The sequence below is a fragment of the Nerophis ophidion genome, linkage group LG15 (genome assembly GCF_033978795.1).
Source record: "Nerophis ophidion isolate RoL-2023_Sa linkage group LG15, RoL_Noph_v1.0, whole genome shotgun sequence".
Taxonomy (NCBI): domain Eukaryota; kingdom Metazoa; phylum Chordata; class Actinopteri; order Syngnathiformes; family Syngnathidae; genus Nerophis; species Nerophis ophidion.
In genome coordinates, this window is record NC_084625.1 from 38,855,585 (window position 1) to 38,869,507 (window position 13,923).

Genomic DNA, 13,923 nt, shown 5'->3' on the forward strand with positions numbered 1-13,923 from the left:
ATCTTCCAAGCTACAGATGTATTTGCCCATTTCATTCCGTGACTGACAGTAATTAGGCGGATGCTTTTTTTTTATTTATTTGAAGGTATTTTATGTTTTAAGTATTCAGTATTTAGATTATGTACAGTATACACTATTTATATGGTGGTACTGGCTGTCAGCAAAGGCAGGTGAGGCGCAACCTTATTTGCCATGATGAAATCTAGCACGAGTAGTATCAGTGTGTACATGTACAAATGTACCATTTGACAAGTAGTATCGGTGTATACATGAATAAATGTACAGTTTATACATAGTATTGGTGTATGCATGCATAAATGTACAGTGTATACAATTAGTATTAGTGTGTACATGAATACATTTACAGTTTATACAATTACGGTATTGTTAGTTTATACATGTATAAATATACAGTTTATATGAGTAATATTAGTGTGTATATTTATAAATGTAAAGTTTATACAATTAGTATTAGTGTATAAATGTACAGTTTATATGAGTATTAGTGTATACATGTATAAATGTACAGTTTATACAAGTAGCATTAGTGTGTACTACGGTTGTACGGTATACCGGTTCTAGTATAGTGTTGTGGTACTGATGGATCAAAAACGGTGCTATACTCTGTTTGAAAAGTACCGGTTACCTCTTGTTTACGAGCAGAGTAGCATATTCAGCAGCACACTATCACTGAGTACCCATGCAGACACGGTGTGTGGACAGAGAAGGGAGAACGGAAGCATTTTGGCTTAAAAAGTAACGATAAAGATGAAGCTATAACACTGTAGCGCCCTCTGGAAGAGGTGCTTTAAGACATGGCTAGCTAGCTAGCATCGAACATCCATCTGCAGTCGGCAGTGTTTTAGTTACTTCTAAATCACTAATCCTCGCCTCCATGGCGACGGATAAAGTGAGTTTCATACAAGTATCATCCCTGCAGGACGAGGAATAGCTAAACATGCTTCACGACACACCGTGGGAGGATGCAACAGCTCACCGGCGTCAGCGCTAACAAAAGCTAGCGTGCCTGAACGTAAACAAATACCATGGGTGGATCTACACCTAACATCCGTTGTAATGATACCAAGTACAATGGGGCGGGGGGGCGTGGTTAAGAGGGGAGTATTATTCACCAACTCAAGTATTCCATATATACATATATATATGTATATATATATATATATATATATATATATATATATATCCATCCATTCATTTTCTACCGGTTATTCCCTTTTGGGGTCGCGGGGGGCGCTGGCGCCTATCTCAGCTACAATCGGGCGGAAGGCGAGGTACACCCTGGGCAAGTCGCCCCCTCATCGCAGGGCTATATATATATATATATATATATATATATATATGTATGAAATACTTGACATTCAGTGAATTCTTGCTATATATTTATTTTATTATATATATAAGTAAAATAAATAGTTGAATTTCAGACGGCACCTATCAAATACAGAGTAATAAAAACACAGTTTTTCTACTAACTGTACTGTGCTTGCTGGTTACTAAAATAAAACCAACGACACTTACCTTCCACTATTTGCGTAACCTTTGTTCTGCCATTTGCGTACTAGCGAGAGTCACTTGCCATTAGGTGCGCAACACCACGTAAATTGTTGGCCAATCAAAAAGCAACCCCATAACGCTATAGCCAACATTCACCAGGAGATGGCGACAGACAACATGGAATTACTCTATTACAGACGGCGTCGCCATTGCTGTAACTTCCTCGTTCTTCTGCTTCGTCTCCTTGTGTGTGCAGTTTTTTATTAAAATCCGTAGATGTTGTAACGTGATTGGGCAGGCAAGCTGTTTATATAATCTGAAAGCGGGCGTAAAAACAGGCTGACCCCGCTCAGGTCCGCATGGAGCTGGAAGGGGCGTGGCCTCCAGCTCCGCTGAATTTCGGGAGATTTTCGGGAGAAAATTTCTTCCGGGAGGTTTTAGCGAGAGGCGCTGAATTTCGGGAGTCTCCCAGAAAATCCGGGAGGGTTGGCAAGAATGACAATAGTGTATCTAGTTGATACTACTATAATTACATTGATATTTTTTACAGTCACAAAATCATTTTTCCTTTTAAAAAAATGTATATTATGCTTATAAACTTAGTAAATACAATGAGAAATGACACACTATGTTACTGCATACGTCAGCAGACAAATTAGGAGCCTTTATTGCTTACGTACTACTAAAAGACAAGTTGTCTAGTATGTTCACCATTTTATTTAAGGACAAAATTGTTCTTAAATTGTAGAAAAAAAACATGTGTTTAATGTACCTTGAGATTTTTTGTTAAAATAAAGCCAATAATACCATTTTTATGGTCCCATTTTTTTAGACAAGTATCCAAACACATTTTGTTACCGGTACCAAAATATGGATATCGGTACAATTCTAGTGTATACATTTATAAAGGTAGAGTTTATACAAGTGGTGTTATTATCGATGTATAAATGTACACTTTATTCAAGTAGTATTAGTGCGTACATGCATAAATGTAGAGTTTAAACCAGTTGTTACTATAGATCAGGTGTAGGGAACCTATGGCTCTAGAGCAGTGATTCTTAACCTTGTTGGAGTTACCGAACCCCACCAGTTTCATATGCGCATTCACTGAACCCTTATTTAATGAAAAATAAAAATATTTTTCAAATTCAAGACAGAGTTATAGTTTTTTTTTTACTGGTGCACAAAATTAACCGTGCATGAACATCACCTTGTTCAAAGAACAAAACCAACACTGTGCATGAACTCACAACAAACTACATGCCTGCAAATAATATGGAAAATTAGAGGGAACATTGTTTGGGGGTGTCCATAATACGCCAATAGGGAGAAGTTTTTATTTACACAATGAGTCGGGTGTAGCTTGACCTCCGCGGCAGAGGCTCCGCCGAACCCCTGAGGCCGACTCACCAAACTCCTAGGGTTCGATCGAACTCTGGTTAGAACCACTGCTCTAGAGCCGGATATAGCTCTTTTAATGACTGCACTTGATCTCAGATAAATCTTAGCTGACATTGCTTAAAACGGTAAGTAATGAATAATTCTACCGGTAATCACAGTGTCAAAAATAACGTTCAAAGTATAAAACATTGTCATGCATTTTAATCCATCCATCTGGTTTCTACCGCACCTGTTCAAGAAGTCGCATTAAAGGGGGACATTAACACCAAACCTATGCAAGCGTCAATATATACCTTGATGTCAATATATACCTTGATGTCAATATATACCTGACGGAATGAATAAAGTACTATCTAATCTAATCTAATGTTGCAGAAAAAAAAACATGTATTTTTTTAACCGATTTTCGAACTCTGAATGGGTGAATTTTGGCGAATTAAACGCCTTTCTGTTTATCGGTCTTGTAGCGATGACGTCAGAACGTGACTTCACCGAGCTAATACGGCCGCCATTTTTATTTTCACATTACAAACACCGGGTCTCAGCTCTGTTATTTTCTGTTTTTTCGACTATTTTTTGGAACTTTGGAGACATCATGCCTCGTTGGTGTGTTGTCGGAGGTTGTAACAACACCAACAGGGAGGGATTCAAGTTGCACCACTGGCAAGAAATCTGCCGCCAGACCCCCATTGAATGTGCCAGAGTGTCTGCACATTTGACCGGCGATGCTAAGACAGACATGGCACAGAGATGTATGGATTACCTGCAGATGCATTTGCAACGATTAAGTCAACGATGTTGTTAACTTATGTGCTAATCAGACATATTTGGTCGCAGCATGACTGCCAGCTAATCGATGCTAACATGCTACGCTAATCGATGCTAACATGCTATTTACGCTAGCTGTATGTACATTTGAAACTAGATACCCACATTTAATGCGAAACAAACACTTACCAATCGACGGATTTATGTTGCTCCAGTGTCACAAGATGCGAAAGTCCTGATCGTTTGGTCCGCACATTTTACCGGCGATGCTAATAAGGCAGCCATGCTATGGGCCACTTCATTAGGTACACCCATGCTATGGCCGAATAGCGTCATTAGCTATTCGCTCAATAGCTTCAGTTTCTTCTTCAATTTCGTTTTCGCTATCTGCCTCCATACTCCAACCATCCGTTTCAATACATGCGTAATCTGTTGAATTGCTTAAGCCACTGAAATCTGAGTCTGAATCCGAGCTAATGTCTCTATATCTTGCTGTGGAACCGCCATGTTGTTTGTATTGGCAGCACTGTATGACGTCACAGGGAAATGGACAGTCGCATCGCAAATATTGAAAATCAAGAATTTTGAAGCATTTTCTAGGGATATTCCGGGAGGTGTAAAATTTTGAAAAAAACTTCGAAAAATAAAACAAGCCACGGGGAACTGATTTTTATTGTTTTTAACCCTTTTGAAATTGTGATAATGTTCCCCTTTAATGGTAATAAGTACTATATTTATTGCTAGTTAGCTTCAGAATAACAATGTTATTAAAAATAATAACAAACTTATTATACTCTAAAAATGTTGGTGTTACTTAAAAATGCTCGCATTTAGTTGTATTCAGTTTTAAAAATTAATATTATATGGCTCTCACGGAAACACTTATTTAAATATTTGTATGGCTCTCTCAGCCAAAAAGGTTCCAGACCCCTGCTATAGATATATAAATGTACAGTTTATACAAATAGTATTAGTGTGTACATGTAGTTTATAAAATGAAATTTAACATTTTGTTATTTTTTCTAAAAACAACAATGATAAATATGTTTTAAACATTGTGACTTTGTCCGCTGTAATTGCAGTATATTTGTGATTTGGAGACACTGCTAAAGTACATGTAGTAGTTCAGTGTGTAACAATGCATGTTACATTTTTCACCAGACTCTGTGGGCCCCTGGCTGCCATGGTCACAGTGGTCGCTGTGTTCAGTCAGTTGTGGTGGAGGCCAACAGTCCAGGTATCGGACGTGCAGCTCATCATCCTGCAGTGGAATCAGTCGCCAGAGCAAGACTTGCAACACTGAAGTTTGTCTTGGTGAGTGTGCTACTTCGCTGGATACTTTATTAGGCACACCTGCACGGCAATCTCACAACAACAATCAGGAAATAATATTATAATCATATTTTGGTTTCTTTGCCACTGTCATGTTGCTAATTATTGTCAGCTTTATTACCTTGTATTGTTATATTATTTAACACTTTGTTTCTAAGTTTATAATGCAGCATTTAAGACAGCTGGAAAGTTGGGAATTTGGAACGTAACTCAAGTATTGACAACAAACTTTATTGCAGTACCATATTTTGTGGCCCCATATTCAACATCAAATTTTAATTTATCAATTACAGTGCAAACACAAAAACAGCACAGCAAACACACACAATTATAACTACTATGGGGAATATACACAAAATCATCTCTGATAACTCTAAGCACATAACTATAGCAACTTGTTTGCAGAGCATGCTGGGAAACTGGAAGCACTTCAGCATGGATTAAAGGCTCCCAGCATGCTTTGGGGGACTTTTGTGTAAATGGTTGCCAAGTGAGTTCCTTACATCGTATCTTAGGCTATTGCTTACCTAATCAACAAGCAACTTGCTATCAGCGAGCTAAAGTGCCTCTGCAGAACTCAACAGTTTCATAATATGATATTTTAGTTTTCATTTTAGATATTAAGGTTTCAGGGAACTTTATTGTCAAACCAGCACACATGAGACACATGAGATGGCACAACATGTAGTACCTGTTGTCCCAGATTCATAGACATAAACAGTCGTGGTCACAAGTTTACATACACTTGTAAAAAACATAATGTCAAAGCTGTCTTGAGTTTCCAATAATTTTTACAACTCTTATTTTTTGTGATAGAGTGATTGGAGCACAAACTTGTTGGTTACAAAGACCAACATGCTTGATGGTACGGATGGTGTTCCTGGGATTAAAGGCCTCACCTTTTCTCTTCCAAACATAATTCTGGGTATTGTGGCCAAACAGCTCAATTTTAGTTCCGTCTGACACCACATGGACGAAGATAAGACCTTCTGAAGGAAAGTTATGTGGTCAGATGAAACAAAAATTTAGCTGTTTGGCCACAATACCCAGCAATATGTTTGGAGGAGAAAAGTTGAGGCCTTTAATCCCATTAACACCATGCCTACCAACAAGCATGGTGGTGGTAGTATTATGCTCTTGGCCTGTTTTTCTGCCAATGGAACTGGTGCTTTAAAGAGAGTAAATGGGACAATAAAAAGGAGGATTACCTCCAAATTCTTCAGGACAACCTAAAATCATCACCCCGGAGGTTGGGTCTTGGGCACAGTTGGGTGTTCCAACAGGACAATGACCCCAAACATACGTCAAAACTGGTAAAGTAATGGCTAAATCAGGGTAGTATTAACATTTTAGAATGGCCTTCCCAAAGTCCTGACTTAAACGTTTGGACAATGCTGAAAAAACAAGTCCATGTCAGAAAACCAACAAATTTAGCTGAACTGCACCAATTTTGTCAAGAGTAGTGGTCAAAAATTCAACCAGAAGCTTGCCAGAAGCTTGTGGATGACTACCAAAAGCGCCTTATTGCAGTGAAACTTGCCAAGGGACATGTAAGCAAATATTAACATTGCTGTATGTACACTTTTGACCCAGCAGATTTGGTCACTTTTTCAGTAGACCCATAATACATTTATTAAAAAACCAAACTTCATGAATGTTTTTTGTGACCAACCAACAATGACTGTGCTCCAATCACTCTATCACAAAAAACATATGAGTTGTAGAAATTGTTGGAAACTCAAGACAGCTATGACCACAACTGTACATTCTTAAGTGAGTGAATTGAATATAAATTAATTGTCATTGCACATAAAAAGTACAACAAAACTATATTTTCAGTACAAATCTGTTCAAGATTAGACATCCATCATTGAGGGTATACAGAACAAGAACACTGATGGGTCTCCACTCGGGCGGCGCCCCGTAAAACGTGGGGAAAGGTAAATACAATTGTCCATCCTAGACTAAGGTCCTATGGCAGTGTTTTTTAAGCCAGTAATTATACTCAAAAAAATATGTGTTGTCTTTGAGTGTTGGTGCTGTCTAGAGCTTCTATATCAGTTGGTGGCAGCTGGTAGCTAATTGCTTTGTAGATGTCAGGAACAGCGGAAGGCAGGTTTAAGGTAAAAAGGTGTCTAAGGCTTAAACAAAAAATAAACAAAAGGTGAGTGCCCTTAAGGAAAGGCAATGAAGCTTAGGGAAGGCTATGCAGAACAAAGTAAAACTGAACTGGCTACAAAGTAAACAAAAACAGATTGCTGGACGACAGCAAAAACTTACTGTGGAGCATAGACGTCATCCACAAACTACATCCGAACATGACATGACAATCAACAATGTCCCCAAAAAGAAGGATAAAAACAACTGACATATTTTTGATTGCTAAAACAAAGTAAATATCACTCAAAGGAAGACATGAAACTGCTAAAGGAAAATACCAAAAAAAGAGAAAAAGCAACCAAAATAGAAGCGCAAGACAAGAACTAACACACTACACACAGGTAAAGCACCAAAAAACTCCAAATAAATCAGGGTGTGATGTGACAGGTGGTGACAGTACACCTACTTTGAGACAAGAGCTATAGTGATGCATGCATAGTTATTAGGGGTGTGGGAAAAAATAGATTTAAATACAAATCGAATCGTTTACGTTGTGCGATTCAGAGTCGGTTCTCATTTTAAAAAAAATGATTTTATTTTTTTGGATTTTTTTTTTTTTTTTAATTAATCCAACAAAACAATACACAGCAATACCATAACAATGCAATCCAATTCCAAAACCAAACCTGACCCAGCAACACTCAGAACTGCAATAAACAGAGCAATTGAGAGGAGACAAATACGACACAGAACAAACCAAAAGTAGTGAAACAAAAATGAATATTATCAACATAAGTATCAATAATAATTATAATTTCAGCATAGCAGTGATTAAAAATCCCTCACTGACATTATCATTAGACATTTATAAAAATAATAAAAAAGAACAATAATGTCACAGAGGCTTACACTTGCATCACATCACATAAGCTTGACAACACACTGTGTCCAATATTTTCACAAAGATAAAATAAGTCATATTTTTGGTTTGTTTAATAGTTAAAACAAATTTACATTATTGCAATCAGTCGATAAAACATTGTCCTTTACAATTATAAAAGCTTTTTTTTTTTTTTTTTAAATCTACTACTCTGTTAGCATGTCAGCAGACTGGGGTAGATCCTGGTGAAATCCTATGTATTGAATGAATACAGAATCGTTTTGAATCAGAAAAATATCGTTTTTGAATCGAGAATCGAGAATCGAATCAAATCGAATCGAAAAAAATTGCTATATTATCGAATCGTGACCCCAAGAATCGATATTGAATCGAATCGTGGGACACTCAAATATTCACAGCCCTATTAGTTATGGTTTAAAGTCACATCCAACAATTGTGACAATGACTTTTTACTGTCAACTGAGTTTTGTTTTTTAATGATTTCTGCTGGTGGTGTGCCGCCGGATTTTTTTGACTCAAAAAATGTTCCTTGGCTCAAAAAAGGTTGAAAAACCCTGTCCTATGGGACCAGAAAAAAAAGGTGCATCCAGTTTGTAGCTGCGGCCCTCCGGCACTTCTCAGTTCACCTTGTGTGGGAGTCCGTGTGTGTGTGTGTGTGTGTGTGTGTGTGTGTGTGTGTGTGTGTGTGTGTGTGTGTGTGTGTGTGTGCGTGTGTGTGTGTGTGTGTGTGCATGAGTCTAAAGGCCTGGAGTCGACGAACAGAGTTCAACTTCCCAGGTGCTGTTGTAGAAGAGGAAAGGGTTCAGAGCGTCTATACGCATGGACTAGCCAGGTCAGGATCGAGGTGAGGTATTTTGAGCAGAGGATGAATATCCGCTTTTTTTAATGCTAGGGTAACACTTCCAGAGGAAAGTGATAAGTTTATAATATTTAGCACTGATTGTCCTAATATTACAAACAGTTCCTTGATTAGTTCACCAGGAAGGGGGCCAAGTGTTGTTTGTTTTATCCCATTTACACACCCTGGGAGTTCCTCTAATGTTATTTCATCAAAAAGAGAGAGAATTGGAGGGCAATATCAGCGGTATATACATTCGTATCGGTGTTGATAAAATCCAGTTGCAGATGGGATGCGTTGTCTTTAATCTCCTTTTTAATGAATCAAATTTTCTTATTAAAGAAATTCATAAAGTCATCTGCCGAGTGGGTGGAGCTACTGGGAGGAGTCCCTTGTTAGGTTATCGATGCTACTGTACTGAACAAATATTTAGGATCGTTTTTGTTGAGGTGGATGAGATTTGAGTAGTAATTAGCTTTGGCTAAAGTAAGCATGCGTTTATAAGTTATTAAACTATCACTCCATGTTTGATGGGAAACCGCAAGTTTAGTCGTGCGCCTTTTGCAATCCAGCTTTCTACATGGTAGTTTAAGAGCTCTACTTTCTTCTGTAAATCACAGGGACGCCTTTTAGGGGCCTTTTTAGCTTTAGCGGTGCTATACTATCAAAGGTGTCGCGTTGTTAAAGTTGTTAGTGAGGTTATCAACATAGCCCACATAATTTGGGATTGGCTCCATTACCGAAGGCAGTAGGCCAGCAAGAGTCATCGTTGTGATAGCATTAATGTTGCGGCTGCTAAAGCAGTTATTATCAATAGCTTGTTGACAATGAATCAGAACTTCAAGTTTTATAAGTTAATGATCGGACATTATTTTAGTATACAGGAGTATCATAACTTTGGAGGTGGTGATCTATCGTATTACCGTTGCGATGCGTGGGTTCATTTATTATTTGTGTAAGACCACAGCTGTCAGAGTTAGTTTGTGACGAACCCCAAAATGCAGAGAAAGAGGCAGGCAAAGCGCGCACCAGGCGGATAACAAACTAAAAGAGCTAGCATGGGAGCTAGAAAACAAAAGGAGCTTAGCATGGAAGCTAGCAAAAACAAAAGGGCCTAGCATGGAAGCTAGCAGGTAGCCAGCAGGGAAACAAAAGTCGTTACGTGTAGTACAAAGTCAAATTAACAGCAGGGAACAAAAGACAGTAAGCTACAAACTGCTACCGAAATATAGCTTACCGCTACGCTGCACGACACGACAGGAGCGACAATACAGAAGTGACTATAATCCAGCCCTGACTGGATGGGAAGACAGGTCTAATTGGGAGCGGGCTGATTGACACCAGGTGTGGCCAGGTGCCAATCAGCCGCAGCTGAGGGGAGACAGCACTCAGGGAGAAAGACAGGAAACAGAAAAAATAACAGCGCTGACAGTAACTATTGACAGGAACATACTACACACACAGAGGAAAAAACTAAAACACAAACAAACTGTCAGGGGCAAGCCTGACAGTAACCCCCCCTCCCAAAACGGATACCATATGTTTTAGGAACCCTCCCCCCCTAGAAAAAAAAACCTAGTCCAAAGTCACGGGAGGGTGGAGCGAGGACAAGCAGGTGGGCCGCCAGGCCAAGTGTCCCCGCACCCAGCGGGGAAGAGTCAGGTGGCGACGGCGAATAGAACGCCGCTGCAATTGGCGAGGCGGTTGCCCACGGTGGTGGCACCTCCTGCTGCTGGCCCACCGGACATGATGGTGGCGCCCCCGGCTCCTGGCCCACCGGACAGGACGGTGGCGCCCCCTGCTGTTGCCCCTCCAGAGGGGATGGTGGCGCCCCCTGCTGCTGGCCCACCGGAGTACGTGGTGGCCTTTGCTGGCCCACCGGAGTGCGTGGTGGAGTCTGCTGGCCCGCCAGAGTGCGTGGTGGAGTCTGCTGGCCCACCGGAGTGCGTGGTGGCGTCTGCTGTAGACCCACCGGAGGTGATGGCGCCGTAGGTTTCAGACCCACCGGAGGAGATGGTGGCATCTGCCGGCCCACCGGAGATGATGGTGCCGTCTGTTGCAGACCCACTGGGCGAGAATTAGCTGTGCCTCAGCTGCACAGCTACTCAGAGCCACCTCCTCAAGGGACGGATCCCAGACGTCCCCAGATAGGCCCACAGTCAACAGGGGTGGGTGGGAGAGGGCTTGAAACACGGCCAAACTCTTCTTTAATTTACTCACTAATTCTAGCGCTAAATTAAGCCTCTCCGCCATAGACATCTCTGCGGGGTTCGAATTTGGCTGGAATATTCTGTCAGAGTTTGTTGGTGACAAACCCCAAGATGCAGAGAAGGAGGCGGGCATTGAGTAAGGAAACATAGTTTAATAAAACACTAAGACAAAACCAAACAAAAGGGATACAAGAAAAAGCGCGCACGAGGCGGATAACAAACTAAAAGAGCTATCATGGGGGCTAAAAAACAAAAGGAGCTCAGCATGGAAGCTAGCAAAAACAAAAGGGCCTAGCGTGGAAGCTAGCGGGTAGCCAGCAAGAAAACAGAAGTCGTTACGTGTAGTACAAAGAAAAATTGAAAGCAGGGAACAAAAGACAGTAAGCTACAAACTGCTACCAAAATATAGCTTACCGCTACGCTGCAATGGCACGACACGACACAAAACGACAGGAGCGACAACACAGAAGTGACTGGATGGGAAGACAGGTCTGAATAGTAGCGGGCTGATTGACACCAGTTGTGGCTCGGTGCCAATCAGCCGCAGCTGAGGGGACACAGCACACAGGGAGAAAGACAGGAAACAAACAAAATAAGAGCGCTGACAGGAACTAAAGACAGGAAATATTAGACACACACAGAGGAAAAACTAAAACACAAACAAACTGTCAGGGGCAAGCCTGACAACAGCTATCAATTATAGTCTGCAGCGCCACGCACAGAGGGTCCGATGGGGTATTCATATGGATATCATATTATACCTACAGGACAACGAATAGGTAAACTTGGTTCATTCCACACCGTTTGTAGGATACAATAGCTAACCGCTAACAACAAGCTAGCACTCCTCAGTGTAAAAAAATGGCGTAGTTTGGTTGACACAGACATCGACTGCACCGATACCAAGTACATGAGCCGTACATAATCGATACTACAATGATCAATTATATACGTAATTGTAATTGTATTCATTAATTATGACCAATGTATAAACCTGCAAGTAGTTGGTGTTGGATTGATGGCAAAGTTAGTAGTATCACCCAAAACTTACCTAAAGTTTTAAACAACAGAAGAATAAGTGAGTATTACATTTTAACAGAAGTGCATACGTCAGCAGCCAAATTAGGAGCCTTTGTTTCTTACTTACTACTAAAAGAGAAGTTGTCTAGTATGGTCACTATCTTATTTAATGGCAACATTATTCTTTATTTGCAATAAGTAATGTATGTTTAATGTGTCATAAGATTTTCGGTTAAAATACAGCCAATAATAAAAAAATGTTGTGGTCCCCTTTATTTTGAAAAGTATCGAACAGTATCAAAAAGTATTGAAATACATTTTGGTACTGGTACCAATATATTGGTATCTGGACAACCCTACTACTTGCTGTCTTCTGGATTTCACAAGGAAGGGAGCTTGGGGGCTCACAAACCGTGTTGTGGACAAATAAACACAAAAATATTTATTTTGTAGACATCAAAGCCGGTGGGATAGCCTGAAAGAAGAAGGAATAACACTAGAGGCTGCAGGCATCATGTATGACCTCAAATGTCAATCTGTGATGTCACAAGTAAAAAAAAACGACAATAAAACATCATGTTAAGAGGCATCTAAACTTTGTGTAATGGATGAATCTTATGTTTTGACATATTTTAACACGATTATCCAACATTGTAACACAATTTATTAGTCAGAAAAAAGCAAAATCATTGTCCCCTAGTTTGGATTATGTTTTAATTTTTCTTGTGCATGTTATCATTTTCTGTCCTGGTGTTCTTGTTCTGGTAGTATTTCATGTTCGATCTCTATGTTTTGGAGGACCTTTACTTTCTGTTTCTTGTCCTGCCAGCACACATGTGCCTCATTGTTAATTAGTTCTATTCAGTTTCACCCTGCTCCCTCCTTCAGGGCTGGTTATTATCTTCTGTATACTGTAAGGATTCTCCCATTTAGGGGGGCAAAGTCTCCCAGATTCTTAGTTCTAAGGCTGTCTAAAATGATGAGAGGTGACTGAAACTAAAGTTTAGCAATTGATTTTACAAATGGATGTCCCTTATGGGCATCGGTAGTTGTGTATGTATTTCCGGAGCGTACATAACAAACAAACGAACAACAGAAATACTAAGCTTTGTAAGAGAGTGTCGAGCTAACAAAAGGTCGAAACATTTTCTCCAATAGCTGCTTGTCTTCCCAGGCTTTTTGTTTGCTAGAGTTGCCATGCCTTGGCATGATGTAAAACTGGAACCTAAACTAAAGAATTGAAAGTGAAACCTAACTTGATGTGTATGCTTAACGGAAACACATTTTCTTCTACAGTGCTCCTCAGAGAGTGGTACCTCCTGAAATAATTAAAAAATATGTGTATGAGTGCACAGATAAAAATACAGGGTACCGTATTTTTCGGATTATAAGTCGCTCCGGAGTATACGTCGCACCGACCGAAAATGCAAAATAAAGGAGGAAAAAAACAATTACACGTCGTACTGGAGTATAAGTCGCATTTTTGGGCGAAATTTATTTGATAAAATCCAACACCAAGAATAGACATTTGAAAGGTAATTTAAAATAAATAAAGAATAGTGAACAACAGGCTGAATAATTGTACGTTATATGACGCATAAATAACCAACTGAGAAGGTGCCTGGTATGTTAACGTAACATATTATGGTAAGAGTCATTCAAACAACTATAACATAAAGAACCTGCTATACGTTTACCAAACAATATTTCACTCCTAATCGATAAATCCGATGAAATCTTCTTCCTTGATGTCGCTTCTAAACAACTCTGCCAACTCCAAAGGTATGCGCCGCTTAATCTTGTCGTTTTCTGCTGCATATTTCACTACGTCCAACTTG

The 13,923-nt window shown here is 39.8% G+C and overlaps 1 protein-coding gene across 1 annotated transcript in view; it reads left to right on the forward strand.

Moving 5' to 3' along the window:
• The window catches only part of sspo (SCO-spondin), a 391,512-nt gene that overhangs the window by 229,960 nt on the left and 147,629 nt on the right, over positions 1 to 13,923 (forward strand). Inside the window, 1 exon segment of the mRNA XM_061922415.1 lies at positions 4,894 to 4,998. Coding sequence (XP_061778399.1) covers positions 4,894 to 4,998 — 105 coding nt within the window.